Source organism: Aulostomus chinensis, chromosome 9 (assembly GCF_037954235.1).
Source record: "Aulostomus chinensis isolate RoL2024-O1b breed Wild chromosome 9, RoL_Achi_v1.0, whole genome shotgun sequence".
NCBI classification, from domain to species: Eukaryota; Metazoa; Chordata; class Actinopteri; order Syngnathiformes; family Aulostomidae; genus Aulostomus; species Aulostomus chinensis.
Window position 1 is genome coordinate 27,924,682 of NC_141328.1, and position 15,881 is coordinate 27,940,562.

General features: G+C 43.7%; 2 protein-coding genes across 5 annotated transcripts; both read right to left on the reverse strand.

The window, feature by feature from the left end:
• Window positions 1–93: 93 nt before the first annotated feature.
• senp1 (SUMO specific peptidase 1) lies at window positions 94–8,465 on the reverse strand. Of its 4 annotated transcripts, none has more exons than XM_086214814.1 (18): window positions 8,404–8,465; window positions 7,563–7,621; window positions 7,302–7,483; window positions 7,139–7,214; window positions 5,698–5,887; window positions 5,416–5,560; window positions 5,211–5,329; window positions 4,513–4,796; window positions 4,325–4,388; window positions 4,034–4,072; window positions 3,856–3,940; window positions 3,627–3,767; window positions 3,091–3,222; window positions 2,097–2,300; window positions 1,919–1,998; window positions 1,710–1,794; window positions 795–890; window positions 94–714 (listed from the first exon to the last, which is right to left on the reverse strand). In XM_086214814.1, the coding sequence occupies exons 1-18, from the start codon at window positions 8,421–8,423 to the stop codon at window positions 652–654; spliced, it is 2,064 nt and encodes a 687-aa protein (XP_086070940.1). In that variant the 5' UTR covers window positions 8,424–8,465; the 3' UTR covers window positions 94–651. The 4 variants fall into 4 exon arrangements, with proteins under 4 accessions (XP_086070940.1, XP_086070939.1, XP_086070941.1 ...); XM_086214813.1 differs by having other exon boundaries at window positions 7,869–8,456; XM_086214815.1 differs by having other exon boundaries at window positions 8,355–8,441.
• A 1,131-nt stretch (window positions 8,466–9,596) lies between these two features.
• On the reverse strand, window positions 9,597–15,390 carry LOC147256636 (protein lifeguard 2-like). Its single transcript, XM_086214825.1, has 12 exons — window positions 15,139–15,390; window positions 13,819–13,909; window positions 13,527–13,615; window positions 13,368–13,432; window positions 13,247–13,300; window positions 13,109–13,159; window positions 12,622–12,661; window positions 12,350–12,387; window positions 12,079–12,166; window positions 11,839–11,934; window positions 10,913–10,966; window positions 9,597–10,820 (listed from the first exon to the last, which is right to left on the reverse strand). Exons 1-12 carry the CDS (start codon window positions 15,151–15,153, stop codon window positions 10,671–10,673), a joined length of 831 nt encoding a protein of 276 aa, XP_086070951.1. The 5' UTR covers window positions 15,154–15,390; the 3' UTR covers window positions 9,597–10,670.
• Window positions 15,391–15,881: the final 491 nt, after the last annotated feature.

Sequence of the window (15,881 nt, forward strand, 5' to 3'; positions counted from 1 at the left end):
CAGGGTGGAGCTAAGACCATTTTGTGGCGCTTGCAGGTCAACAGCAAGGTAAGACAGCGTTCTCTTTACAAATCACACTCTGTGAGGCAATGGCACATTTCAAGATTTGCTCGTTTTAATCAAACAAATTATAAAAATAATCTTTAGGTGTAAAGTTCATATTCCAAAAGGAAAAAAACAAAGTACAAGTCTCGAGGCCCAATACAAAGACTGTCAATGTCCGATGGTCGTGCTCCTGCACGTTCCAGGAGCACAAACATTGAGAACTCACTGCCGACGGAACACGACGCAGCATCACGCACTCGTCTCCCATCTCGACCCAAACATGTAAACTTGTTACCTGCATCTGACAGAACATTGCAGCTCAGAGTATGGTTTGTAAGTGTGTGTTCAAAAACTGTTTTGGCTGCTTGATGGGTCCCCAACAATCCGGGACCGGGAGGCAGTGCTTGACGCTCCAGCAACTTCCTTTATGCAAAGTTCCGCTGAGGACTCGGCGGACCTCTGAGGGTGAAGAGCGGTGGTTCCTGATCTGATGAGCTGGTGTGCAAATCTTCTGCAGAACAGGACGACTGTGAATGTATCCAGCTGTAGCACAGCCATCGTCACAACCCGTGATAGTGACATCAGGACACAGTCCTCATCTTGACATCACAACAGTTTGTGGTTCACAATCTCCCAAACCATCCGTCTTCTGAAGTAGGGCATGTGTTTCTGAGGAGGAGACAGCGGAGCTCATTTTCGGTTTCAGCTCTGACGATGCAGCAGTCAAACCCTGCGCTGATTCAACTCACCTGCGTAAATGTGATAGGCTTGTCTTTGGTTATGTAGTCTGCATACTTGCACGTGAACATTCCACAGTCACTGCCGTTCATCTGCTGCGGGATTTCCTGAGGAGAGGAAGAGTACTGATGGTAATGAATCTGAAAATAGATTCACTTTTATGTTTAAACAGTTTTTTTTTTCCTTCAGGCCAGAATCTACAGGCACTTTGTCCCATAAACTCAGTTCAATATTGTAATGAAGAGATTTTGCCGTGTTATGTTGTCTTTATATTTCTATGAATACACTGCTGCTCACAGTACCTCGCTGGCTTCTATGATGTGAAGGTTAAAGGTCAAAGTGTGCCACTGCTAAGGAGTACAGCCACTACAGTGGATTCTGGCGACCTCTAGAGGCCGATCTGCTCCTAGAAGAGTCACGTAACACCACCTATGAACCGGGTCTCTGCTGACCTCCAGTGGTTTCACCTCTCACTTGGCTGCTGGTGGGCGTGGTAGCAAAACAATTTCGTAGTTGAATCCAGCCAGCCCAGAGGGGACCGGAACCGCTGACTGAACATTACAGCCAGATTCAAACCCCACAACTCTCGTATTGTGTGTCTCAAAGCTAATGAATGTTGTTCTTCAACAGGATCTCCTCGGTGGAAAGATTTGATCAATTACCTTCCCCAGTTTCTCCAGGGGAGGTCACATCATCAAGATCATTCAGAGGACGCCAAACTATATTTCATATAAGGCATATCGTGCCTTTGCCATCTCCTCAGGTCCTCTGGGAAACGACGCCCCTGCTCACCGAGATTTGAGGCTCAATGAATTTCCAGCTTTCTGCCGATTTACAGGATCCCAAGGCAAACGTGTGTAGTCTAACACAGCGCGACATGGTAACACACTGGCACCCGGGGAAGCGATGACCCGTGGGGAACTTACATTGCACTTTTTGCTGTGTAGAGTCCAGCCTGAGGTAACCAGGTCTTTGCCCTTTTTGTCCTTGCTTTCCTGTTGCAAGTAGTTACTGGGGACAAAAAACAAAATACTGCCTTAAAAATGGCTCACACAACTCAATATGAAGTGGTACATTCAGAAATATTTCAAAATATTTATCATGTTCAGCAGTAATACATCATCCTGAAACTTACAACAAGATCCTGCACGCTTCATCATTGTTTCCTCCCATAGAATCGAAGTACATGACAGCCTTTTTACGAAAGTCCACCACCTGTGAAAGAGTGGAGACAGAAGAATTGCAAAATGAAATATCTTTAACTTAAATCCAAAACAGATCTCATGTTCCTAGTTTGGGTCATTAAGACTTACAGAGAGACACCAATGCACCCCCAAGTGAACAGGAACCAGCAGAATGTCTTTAGAGAAGATGTCCATCTTTTTGGTCCAGCGGCGGACAGCAGTGTAGCCGCTGCTGCGCAGCCTCGGGTAGAAGAAGGTGTTGAAAGTGTTGACCGATGGCAGACTGGGGTCCTTGCTGCGCTCCACCAGCAGATTCATGTAAAAGTTGATCACCTAACAGATGAGGGAGAGGGATGGCAGTTTGATTACCTGGACTCCTGCATGGCTCAGTCATAAGAGCAACAGGTACAAACACATATTATATACTCTTGGTAAGGTACTTTTGTCATGCTAGACTAATCAGAAGAGGAGTCATGCGTCTATCATCTTTATCCTTAAAGACTAGGAGGCTTTTCACTGCATGTTACCAGCTAAAATCCACTTGCTCTCGGTACCAGGTCGACCTTCCACTGCAGGTCGGTCTTTATCAGTGTTGCTGCTTCACGTGAAAAACGATGCAAGAGTGAGACTTCTTTACAGAATGAAGGGTGGGAGAGTGGAGTTTCAGACACACAGCCATCTCTCCTGGTTACTCAAGAAAAGTCTGCAACAAATGCACTTGTTTCTTTCAGCTGGGTGTGCCATCTGTTCCTCTCGGTATAAATGCTGTCTTTGGCTTCCATAACTGAAGTTATGAATATCACAAGACAAGTTTTTGCCAATTTTCTGTGGCAGATTTAGCAACTAAATAACTAGTTTCTTTAGCCTCCAGTGTCGCCTTTTCCCATGGTGGAGCGTAGCCAGCCTGCCATTTACCTATGCAGCAAACACTAGTTCCACTAAAGGAGCCGGCTGACCGGAGCAGTGGTCAGTGACAGTGACAACCATCCTGCAATTTCATGACAGGCTTGTCTATAATCTAGGCTGGTGGTGTCAACATCTGTTGATACAGGCTGAACTGTTGGCTGTCTGAAAAGTTCCCTGATGAGTCACGGTGCTGAACTTGAACGGGATGTGCGCTCACCTCATCATTGAGCCAGTTTAGGTGACTGAGGGTCTGCAGATCCTTGCGTGTAAGATGGAGACCAAAGCCCTCACTTAACACTTCATCGAGGCTTCCTCCCCTCAACGCCTTGGTCACCTCCGCCTGCATTTCCTAAACAGAAAACACAAGCAGGAAATCCTTGACTCTTTAACACTGAGGTAAAAAGGTACAGGTATATTTCACTACAAAGTTGAAGATACGGCAAGCAGCAGGCAATATAATGGACAGGCGACACAAGTGTCCAGGTTCTGTGCAACTGCACCATAAAGTGTCAACCAAGTCACAATAAAAGCATACAACAGGAAGGTAGCGTTCACGTAAATATTCAGTCATTCAGCACTTCACAGCATCCTCGATGAAAACAAAATCATTTGTATGGTTGCTTCCTGTGAGTGAGAACAATGTAGACATGGGGGGGGCCTCTAGATGATATGGCCTACAAGCAGCCCCCCCCAACGTCTTCACTGGTTAGAGAGTATAAACAACACCCTGATCACATGAAGAGACCATGATACCTCCGTCAGCTCAGGAAATTCTGGTGTTTGCTCTGAAGTCTTCGGCTCCTCATTGATGGGAGTCAAAGGAACCTCCTTCTCCAATGGAACTCGGACATGGACCTCCACATCTATGCTGCGTTGCCCCTCTTCAGACAGGCGCTGAGAACCAGCAACAGCATGACACATGGATGGATTAATGGCAAGTGATGAAAAACAACGGGATCTAGCTTGAGTGGTTCATTCCTACCTGTCGCAGCAGCTGGGCAGCCAAGGCCTTCTTCTCTTCTATCTGTCTTCGTCTTTCTCTCGCCCGGGAGTCATACATGCTAGTCCTGCGGCGGCAGATGATGTTTTTTCATGTGACCCCATTTAAAACATAGTATCAGAGAACTGACTGTAATTCCACACCCTTATAGTGTACTTACAATTCTTTAATCCATAACTCAGCTTGGAAACATGGCACACTGTCAGGGCAGAAATATGTTATTGTACATACAAACATTTGACTTGAGGCTGTGTCATTTTGAGTGGACAAACTGATTAGTGAGATAAAAGAAGCTTTGAATTCAAACCTTTCAAATTATCAGTATCAACAGTTTAGAAATCATGCTTGCGTGTATTTACAGTGTTTAAAACAGTAGTTAACAGATGATGAATGAAGCCCAAAGAAAACAACTCAAAAAAAAAAATAAAAGTGACAGAAATCAAACACAAACCTGGAGCTGTCTTGCTTTTTACCCTTTTGCTCATTCACAATGATAACAGAGTCGCCATCATGAGCTGCAAGGAAAATTAAAGATCACAACACGGAAACATGCCAATAAGCAACATGATATCCATTTCCTTAAGCTCATGAGTGCCTACACATCCACTGTGTGAACAAATAAGTAGGTGACAATCCCACCTGATGACTGGGTGTCCTGAGAGGAGGTGTCCTGCAGAGCAGATGGGGAGGGAACCAACATGAGTGTGGCTGCTCTACTGGTGTTGAGGTCCATGTCTAGAGACCACATCTGGTTGGCTGGCTTGCTGCAGGAGCCCACGGGGCTGGGGAGGTTGCTAGAGCTCTGGCTTGACACATCCTTGGGGCTGGCAGGGCTGCTGGGTCCCTCTGAGGTTCCTCCTGCGACCGACCCAGAGGGGGAAGAGACCTGTAGCAGTCTGCTGCTGGTGGTGAGGAAGCTGGTGCTGATGAGGGGACAGTGACCAGAGAGGATGAGCAAGCAGGCAGCAGTTATGAACATGCAGTCTAGACACATCTGAAGTCATTGAGGACAAAAATATAGATGTACCCTCCACGGACACTGGACCTTTCTAAGGACTGTGTAGTAAATATTTATTTAGCGCAGTGAAAAAGAACTCCCTATAAAAGTTGTGCATCCCATAATTGTATCAGTTTCTCAATCTTTGTGTACTGTAAAGACTTCATCTACCTTTCCAAACCATGCACCTGATGCACAATCTAGCCTTTTCTGATGCTATCAGGTTAACAAGCTCCTGAGGCCACCTACTGGCCTCCAACTCCAATCTTACTACAAGCCCAAAAATCGCATTGACAATAAAAACATTGTGGAAGTCGAATGCATTTCTAAAGATACGTACAAATCTCTGTGTGACCTCACGATGGCATGTGAGCTGCCGTTACGAAGAAAAGACGACTGACCACCAGAGACCATGGTCAGGAGCTGCCTGTAGACCTCCTTCTCCTCCTCACGAACAGACTGTCAAAGAAAACCACAGCTGAACAAAGAAATTCAACAACTGAGGTAGGCAGATCACACTGTGTCTTATGTCCCGGGTGTCTGACCTCCTGTGCGGTGCAGTGAGGCTTGGCCCTGTGCACGTGGCCAGATGAGGTGCTGTGTGTTGGGCTCTGAACCACCTTGATGGGAAAGGTCTTTTCATACATGCTGGTGTAGGGGCTGCTGGTTGAGCCCACTCCACTGAGTACACTGCAGAAACAAAAAAAACACTGTAGTTGTCAAACTGAATCAACCAATGATGGTATGACGACAAATCATGCAGCAAAAAAAATACTTTAACTGGGACAATGTTGTGCAGCAGACCAAAATCAGGACGCATGGAGTACCTTGGTTTTCCATATGGTCGAAGGCTTAGAGGCCTGCCTAGCCGTGGAAAAGGCTGCAATTTAGGGGTGATGGAGGGGGACAAGTTGACTGGGTGCCCATTTATTTTTGGCACCTCACGATGTGTAGGACTCATGTACACTTGTCGCCTGCAGACTTTAGACCCCACAGACTTCTCACTACGCAACCATTCTAGAGTTGGAAATAAAACAGTACAGGAATTACATTTTCACCAAAACCGCAAAGCAGCACCCATGAGGCAAAGGCAAGATGAATGACTCGCACTACAAGGTGATAAAGTCTTAAGGGATATAAAGAATGAGAGAGAAAACAGAAAAAAAAAGTGATTTTCCAGAACTTTGACTATTTAATCCTACACACACACACACACACACACACACACACACACACACACACACACACCCTTGACTAGACACTTGGCATACTTGCCTAAAAGATTAAAGAGTGGCAATTCTGGGACTTAGTCGCTTAGAAAAAGTTGTGAAATAAAATTTAAGTTCAGACAAAAAGTGTTTCCACTCAAAACATTTCTCTGTTGAGGCCTGCAACACCAAGATTTTGACAACACAAAATAAATAAGTCCAATTAAATCATTGAGGCTCCACAAATAAACACAAGTGTGAGTATTTTATCAAACCATCTGGTCAACAAGCAAAACCATAATCAGAGCAAAAATAACAACTGCTTTATCTGTAACAAGGTGGCATCATAATCACTTTAAAACAAACGCTAACAATACGGCAAATAGTTGAACAGTGGCTTAAAGGGTGATTAGACAGGCAGTACCTGCACGCAGTGACCTGCAGCAGCGGGAGGAGGACATGAGTAAGGTGTGTCAGCAATGGAAGCATCATGGTGGTTCCACATGGACAATGCTTTTATGTGGCCGTGCACAGGTAAGCATGTGCTGAAGTGTGTGAATAAACGGAGCACCAAATTCAAAGCGATTCATCACACTGGACAGTGGTTTATTTTTAGCCCGGACCATACGTCCAAAAACAGGTTCAGCATTTCCACCCCTCAGTGACTGATTAAGTATGGGAATCTGTTGGTAGTCAGTAAGCCTGCATTGGATTAACATTTGCGCAGCATCGTTAGCAGTCTACACCTGTTCTGGTTTGCAACGAAAACCAAGTGTGAATGAAGACACAGCTGAGACGACTGAACTGTCTTTTGCAGCACAACCCGGGGCTGAGAGGGAGGTAAAGCTCAAACAGAGCGAGTGCTACCAGCAGCTGCCGTGTAACCTTCCATCCATTTGCTGACACACCCCTTGAGCTCACTCTTATTGGCTGTTCCAAGTTTCTGGACAATATTCAATATCTGTTCTGAACGTCCTCAAACTGGGAACGTAATTGCAGTTATCTAGAAAGGTGACCCTTTATCTGGTTGTACTGGTGATCCCGTAGTGTGCAGCTTTACCTGATTTGGTTATTTTCCACTCCAAAGTTGTTGAGGGAGCAGCAAAATTTCCATCAAGAGAGTTTCTTTCAGCAGTCTTGAAGACAACATGCACATGGAAACGGTAAGTTAACAGCTTGGACATATTCTACCAGCGATTTGGCAAAATAACGGCTTTACTTACGGGCCTCTCAGACCAGACTGCTGCTGAGGTGGAGGGTTGAGGTTCTCCAGGTGAAGGACCAGGGGAGGCGGGCAGAATAGTTCTCAAGGTGGGACTCACGTTGTTCCTCATCCATGTAGCCACACTGGAGCTGTGAGTCTTAACGCCTTCAGCTGCAACCTTGACAGTGTCAATCAGCTCACCTGAGGAACCGCCAACAGGGTAAGAATGTTACTTTGCACTCACAACATGAGGTTGAACACGGAGTGAACGTATAATTACCCATTCGAGACTTCTTTATTATGAATCCATCCTGGTCGATGTTTTGTCCATCTTCCAAACTGAAGACAGAGAAGAGATTGGTGTCGCTCAGTTAACAACACACTGCAATTCCATTCATCCCTGCAAACTGAACACACCAGAGCTGAGGTCGCGTACAGCAAATGGCACACAGCGGCAAATTACGACAAGTAACGTTGGTACTTCTAAGTTCCGAGGTCGTGTAAATTTCTTCAAAGTAACTTGGAGCCAGTTTATTTCAGGAAGTGTCTTGTTGTAGCACGGGGAAATAAACGACGTTACCGCTACCATTCAATTGGTCTTTTCCTCCTCATCTGACCATCTCCCGGCGGCCGGTGTGCGTCCGTGTGCTCGACAGCTGGTACACCATTGCGAAGATTGGCGAAGCTTGTCTCTATCCATTCGTAGATTTTATTCAACATGACTCAAAGTTTTTTTTTCTTAATATATACTACCGTTAATTTACAAATACACCTACTACAGCTGCATCCAGTCTACCTGTCAATATAGTGAACCCAGGTTGAGCTAAAGCGAGTCATTCGACTGAGACGGGTTAGCTGAGGCTATTTCTAATCGTTTACTCGTTAGCTAGTTAGCTGAGAATTAGCTAGTTGCGTAGCTAGCACACAATGCTAACTACCTTGCTAGCTAACGGTGTTAGCAACACGGCTAATTTATGGAAGGATGTTTAAATTCCAACAGGAATGCGGTACGTCACAAACAATGCGTTCGGAAAAATGGTCATCATCTTGTGTTTCACTCTAAGTCATTTACATATCCTTAACGTGACTTTAAATTGCCAAAAAACTCGTTGAAGAGTTACATCTCCCGCTTCTTCCTCATTCAAAACCACAACATGGCTGCTGAACATATCGCTGTCCCATCGCACCATTTGATTGGATGACAGGACGGTGTCGGGCTGAGTATACCGGAAGGTGATTGGTTGACTGCTGACCAGGCGAATATTTAATGTCACGTCACAGCCTCCGGCATTGACTTCTCTCACCCCCCCCCCCCCCATCGCTTGTAAATACCACATGCTCGCAATTAGGAAGCGTTAACCTTTAATATCTGTCTCGCCATGAATAAATACCACGATGTATGGAGGAACAGCTGTTCTTATATGATATAATACTATCTTGAATAAATGAAAAAATATAATTCTAAGGAAGCATAATGCCAAGAATATAAAGTTTTCATGGGATCCTAATTTTAAATCGCCTAATTGACTTAAAGGCTTTGACAAAGAGATGGTTGATTTACCTTTGTCTGAATGTGTGACTGTTCATCAGATCACAGGAGATTAATGACTTTTAATTTAATTTGATGTATTACTAAGGCTGACAGGGAATAACATATCAAAATGTTTTTTTTCTTGTAGTGCACTCTTGTTTATAGCCAGACCAAGAAAAGCATAACAAGAACATATCATAATATATTTATATATATTTATATATATATATATATAATAATAATAATAATAATAATAATAATAATAATAATAAAGAGAACAAACCAATAAACAGGAAAGAGAAAAACAGACAAACATCAGTCTTAAAATGTCCGTTCTAATTTCTTTTCTTTTTTTTGCTTTTCCCTAAATGTAATTTTTTTCTTGCTAGCCTTGGCATTTAGAGCCAATCAAAATGTATTTAATGAGAGTTGATATGATTTCTACGTGCGTCTTTATTGAGATGAATTTCTGTCGACATCATTTCATCTTAAATAATCGTTCAAACCTTTTGGTGAGGAGTTTATTAGTGTTTGCCCAACGTCTGCTCCCACATGGAGTGCTCAAAGAGATATCCTGCTGCTGGAGTTTTCTGGTGACATACCAAAAGAAGTTAACTACTGACTACTTTAACTTGAGCAGTTGACAGGAATGAAACGTTGCTCCAGGCGGGCAGGTGAGGAAGGAAAATGTTGCACTACTTTCATGAGCTGAACATTCAGTCCTCTTGGTAATTTAACCACTAATCACCGAGGTCATCTGCGCAATAAGAGAGAAGCGGTGAATGCATTTGAACAACTTTAATAATTTAAAACTGTAACACCAATACTACAATGAAATGCAGGGTGATCATTAAACAAAACACTGCATCACCATCATCGAATAAAGGTATTCCAAGGCCACTGTAGACTACTTATAGCTGAAGTTCAAGTTTCAAACTCACACTTTCCTAAAATATATCATTCTGTCATAGAAAAATAAACTTCACATCTTGAAATATAGCATTCAAGCCCTTCCACAAATACAGGCCTTTGTCAAAAGTTACAGTAAATCCATGTACTATATGGCACTAGTTGTAATTACCTCGTGTTACCACTTCAAACCAACTGATATGGTTCACATATTATCAGAACTGAGGGCTATGATGCAAACACAGTGTGTTGAAAAAATCTTTCATGAAAAATACAGTCAAATAATGTGCATCAATCAAATTTCCAACACAAATTAATAATTAAAACATGAAAATACTGCAATAGAAAGCGCCACAAAGTAGCCGTGAATGGCGAAATAATCAGATTGTCACTTAAAAGCAACCCACCTACTATTAACATTAAAGGAGGATCTTGTATTGCACAATATTGAGACGACATCACAAATTAGCATATTTTTTTCTAAATTACATTTGTGCTTCCATTCACAAAGTAAAGTCCCACAACAGTAGTCCACAGTTAGGGCTTTAAGAGTCCTGCCTAAAGTATTGATCAGCTATCGTTTATGATACATACAGTATGCAGTCATGGGGGTAAAGACATCCGTACGAGACACTCTGAGACGTTTTATCCGCGTTGAAGGGGGAAGATCACATGTCAGTAAGTGTTCCTGCCTGGTACATCTAGTAAAAGAGCTCCCACTATTGTAAGTCCACAGCATGCGCAGAGGGAACAGAGGTCATCTTGGGTGTGGACACTTGCATACATACACGTACTGTACAAGAGATTCACAAAGTATTCACTATCATATTGGTATCAGGCAAAAAGATAAAGCTTACAATTGGAAGATTTGTCACCACAATCGCCGTAAAGCAAATATGCAGACTTGTGCATCCCCCTGCCTGTAAACCAGAGAGGCGACGTGCTGCTTCACTCTTGCTTAGTTCCAAAGATTTGCAGGAAGAAGGAGAAGATGTATACGATGTCCAGGTAGATGTTGAGGGTGGCAAAGATGTACTCCTCTGGGCTCATGGTGTACCGCTTGTTCCCCATGAGGAGCTGGGTGTCAAAAGCCAAAAACTACAAAGGGAAATGAAACAGAGAGTTCTGACAGTGTCCTCCACACAGCGTTTGATCCGGTCTACTCAACGGGCTTAGGTGTGCACTCTTACCATGGTGAAGAGTATGGCTCCCAGGGCGGCGTAGATGCTATCCAACCACGGTACCTAACAGCAAGAACCTAAGGTTAAATTGGGTACTCGTGTGCAGAACACTGCCTGAAAGGTGCTTTTATACAAGAACAGAACAAATCATGGTGAGGGATCAGCCACAGTAGCGCGAAGTAGGGATCGATCCATTACTGATCCTGATTATTGTGCCAATACTGAGTCAGACGACGACGAACAGATCTAAATACAGGAATTATCCTGCTGCCATTTGTGTCCTGAACACCAACACTCAAGCTGGTGCCCCCCCCCCCCCCCGCCAACCCCCCCGATTCAGGGTCCTCCATTTAAAGGATAATGTGCATTTTAAATCTCTGCTGCACTTTAACCGTGCACTGTTTCAGCATAGACATGGGATTCTTGTGTTCTGTGCACATCATATTTGCCCGGCGCTGCTGTGCTTTTTACTCTGACATCGGTGGCATGTTGAGAATTGACTGAGCCAGGACGGGGAGTGACAAAGGTTCTTTCTTCTTTTCTGTTTTTTCTTTTCTCTTCCCTTTTTAATTGTGCACTTTTTTTGTAATCATTGAGTTGAGGCTGGCGAGATATGTTTTGTTTCTTTGGCTGCGTAACGCGACATTCCAAATTCCAACTTGTATTGAAGTCATTGTTGAAATTGGAATACAGCTGTAATTGGATTGATACAATTCAAAAATGTCACACTCATTTATAGTGCATTAGTGTCATATTTAAAAAAAAAAAAATCAAAATTCAGTCATAACTGAAGTAATTATATGCTGTTGTCTGTTTACCTTGAGGACAGTTGAGTGTGTGTGACACCCTTTTACGACTTGTAAATCTGAAATTTCCAAACTTTCCCGTCTGACACTAAATATACCGTCTTGCTGGGTTTGGATCTTTGCACTTACATACTGAAATGGGAGGACGATGGCGAGCATCAGTCCAGAGACGAACATGACCATGCAGAAGATGAAGAGCACACCTTGGTATGATGTCACATCAATCTGGATGGGAAGAGCACACAAGGTCAACCTAATATTCCCCAAAAAGCTGAACACACATCCATCGTTTTTACTCTCAATGCTGCATTTAAAGCCAGTTTTGATAGGGTTTTACGTTGGACTGTTAGTCGGAAAAAAAAATCCCACCTTCGTCTGAAAGCTGCAGATTGTGACGAGGAGACAGACTGCTGCTGTGATGCCCAGACACATCACCACCGACTTGGTGTTGTAGAAGCTTTAAAATCAAGAAACATCCAAAACAAATGTGAGAAAACACAGTTTTATAAAGGCGATCAAGCTCACACACCCTACTGCTGCCTATCATGCTGGCTGAGGAGAGACTCAGATGAAGGAAAACAACCACCAGACACAGCGGAACACAATGTTGCATGAATGTGAAGAAAACGCAAAAGTGTACCTGGACAACATTCCTGTCATGTAGGAGAGGGAGAGAGTCTGCAACAGGACACGTGACAGTCACGTTAAACGGTTTTCAAATCTCCTCTCTCCAGACAAGTCACAAGGCTAGAGGGCGTTAGCTCGCGTTAGCTGTCACCTGTTTGTTCAGAGATTTTACTTGTGCTAACACACGAACCCCGCGAGTTTGGTTTTAAAAATATAAAACCCCTAATGTGAGAAAAAAAAGACAATTTCTAACACTAAATAAATATGAATTCGCCTGGTACTTACAAAGATGGCAAGCAGGATCAGATTCCATGGAAACTGTCTCCTGTAGGAGGGAAGACAGATTTTAAAATTTAATATTTCCAGGGATTTATGAATTCTTTACAGTCTAAAGCCCAAACTGCAAGTCACCCAAGAATATATGAGTCATCAAAAACATCCGATATACACAACATAAGGTAACATAACAACATTAATAAAGTATTCTGATTCTGATGGGACAGAAACAGTTGACAACTGTAACGTCGCACAAAGGGTTTTGATCTTGAGACAACACAATCTTTTTCCAGTAAATCTCAACGAGCACATTTTGATTGCGCAATGAAATCTCAAGGATGTATTATTTGATGTGCTATGATAATCTTGCATTGAAAAAATCTGCCAGTGCAATCAGAAAAGTTGACCTTTTAAGCTGTAAGGGTTTTTTTTTTTTACAAGATGGTCAACATAATTTGGAAAGACATTTTTTTGCAGGGCCTACACACGAACGTACCTCGGCGCAGAGCAGCAGGACAGAGTCAGATATGTGACGAAGAACACGGCGCTGTTGAACAATGGAAATCTAGTTAGATGAGATGAACTCAAACGTTACAGAGTAACTTTACGTTACTAACTTGAGACTGTTACTCACTAAGAGGCCCAGTACCAGCCTGGGTTGGCTTGAATGTAGTCCTTCACAGGGTCACTGCGAGTACATTCGTCTTCAGTAACTGATATCAGCTTGGGGGGGGTAAATACTTCTAAATACTCACCAGAAAGTGAAAAGAGCCACGATAGCCAGAGTTACCAAGAGCTGGATCATTAGGATGGCGTACACCTGCAGGGGAGCATGCAGCATGCACCTTTGAGTCAAGAGAACAGAGACGGAACATTCGTGACGGCGAAGAAATGGTTCTCATCGTCTGCAGTACCTTACGGATGAAGACCCTCCTGATGTTCCAGTCATCCCAGGTGAACTCCGTGAACGTCTCAGCATCATTGTAGCAAGGGGCGCTGGTGCCTGGTGAGCACATTGATATGAGAAATACGTTGCTAGGTAGCAAGTTCAATGCATTTGGAGCCAGCAGTTACTCATGTGGTCCCGTATTTGTCTGCATCCTCGATAGTGCAAAGGAATAAAAGGTTACATCCTCTTCAAAACAAAGTTAGCCAACTATATAGAATGCTAATATGACACTGAATGACATCGTAATGTGGTGGTACCCGCCGTGGCTTCCTCGTAGCTGGGGGGAGCAGTTGGCACCGAGGCCTGCCCATTGGACGAGCCGTCGCTGGCTTTGTTCGCAAGGGACAACTGAAAACATAAAATAGAAATCATTAACAAAACTGGCTCATACAACATTAAAACAAATAAAATAAGTCGTTGATGGAAGAAATATGTGTATGGAAACGTGACCTCTGGAGTCCTTCCAACTGCTTCAGCCCTGAGGTTGGATTCTATCGCTCACAGCCCTCCATTTATAACCACCAACATTTCGCTTTTAACCATTTACACACAAAAAACTGTTCCTGAAGTCCAACTGTCGCGCAACATCACCTCATGAATGCCGCGTCGTATCGTAGCTTTAATAAAATGGATACAGGCGACAAGTGTGAGGGGTGACGTACTGTAAGAGTGTGTTTCTACAGGTTAGGAGCAGGGCGTGCAGGACCAGCCCAGGGGCCACACACCAAGCCAGAGTTGTGCACTACCACGTGACCTTGTGAGCTTGTTTGAGTTAAAACTGTTTGTGTGTCCGGTCTGGAAATCTCACACCTCATCCATCAACTCCTTTCGTCTCAACCAACAACAACAAAATTTAAAATTCAATTTTCGTTGTCAATTGCTGACTCACTTCTTTATATCATAATTCAAACCAACTTTGAATCTGTATCTTAAGTACATTAGGCAACACTGAATAATAGGTACCTTTGTGTTAAATACTACAGTAAATGTGCTGTTGCTGGTACATTCTCAAAAATTGCTAAAGGAGATAATGGGGGGGGGCAATAGTGTTTTTTTTTTTTTTTTTACTTTTTCAAAGTCACGACCACTTAAAAACAACTTCATCAGACATTTTGGGTCCTGAACACCTCGTGCTGTGGTGGTCAGAGGGGATCCTGACGGATCTAAACGCGTCCGTCACCTCCAGAGATACAGAAGCCAAAAAAAAAAAAAAAATGTTGTCATTGTGACGCAACATATTAACCAGTGACGCATTTCGTTTGTCAAATTAAAAAAATCAGCACAAGTTTAAAGAGTTAAGTGAAGGGCATGGATGCGTTCATGCCCACGATGACCACCGGGGATCTGAGGGCAGAAACGGGCGATGCAACCCTCAACGAACGCGCGACGTGTTTTCCCTCAACGAACTGAAATTTTATCCGTTATTTGACACTGAGGGAAGGTGACGCACAGATCCGGCGGACTCTTACGTAACCTTCCAGACCACATCCACAAACCGGCTGCTACCTCTGGCGATGATCGGTTGAATGAGAGATCATTGCTGAATGACGGACTCGGAACCAGACCCCCAGCCCTACCTTGCCCTGTGTCATGATGCTGGTGGTGCTGTCGTGGTCCGACTGTCCTCAGCCAGTCAATGAGTCCCTGGTGCCCGCTGTCTCCTCGGTGCTCGGGGTGCGCCGACAGTTGGGGGATAGAAGACCAAAGGGGGTGATAGCGCCCTTCTTGCCTGCCCAGACTGAAGATGGAGTGATGTAATCCCAAAACAACGCAGTGAAGACTGGTGCGGACCCCCCTCCCTCACCCACAGAAGGACGTTCTAGCAACATCCAGGTGAAGCTGCAGCGCACGCAGACCAGGACTGAACCACTCCGCCGGCAAAAATAGGGAGGGTGGATGCTCAAAAGCCCAGAGAGAAATCTGGAACCAGTCTGCAGCAGCGACGAGGACGAATCATCCCACATGTAAATCGGCAACTTTTGTTAAGTAAAACAACACGGATCAACCAAAAACATCAAAATACGGAGAGGTTTCACATTGAGAGTGTAACAACAGCGCTGCAGTGAATCCTCGCTTCACGAGGATTAAACATTTTACAGTTTATCTTTTTGAAAGTGCCTTCATTCATGGCCATTTTGGGTGCTGCTCAACTAAACTGGGTTTTAGTTGTATCCAATATTTTGTACATTCATTTTATGTGATTAAGGTGAAAAAAATATCAGAAGCAGCTCCAAAAATGATAAATTAACATGTCTGACAAACATTCAATAATTGTAATGACTTGAAGCTTGTGTTTGTTTGTTTTTCTTGGAATGGTTCG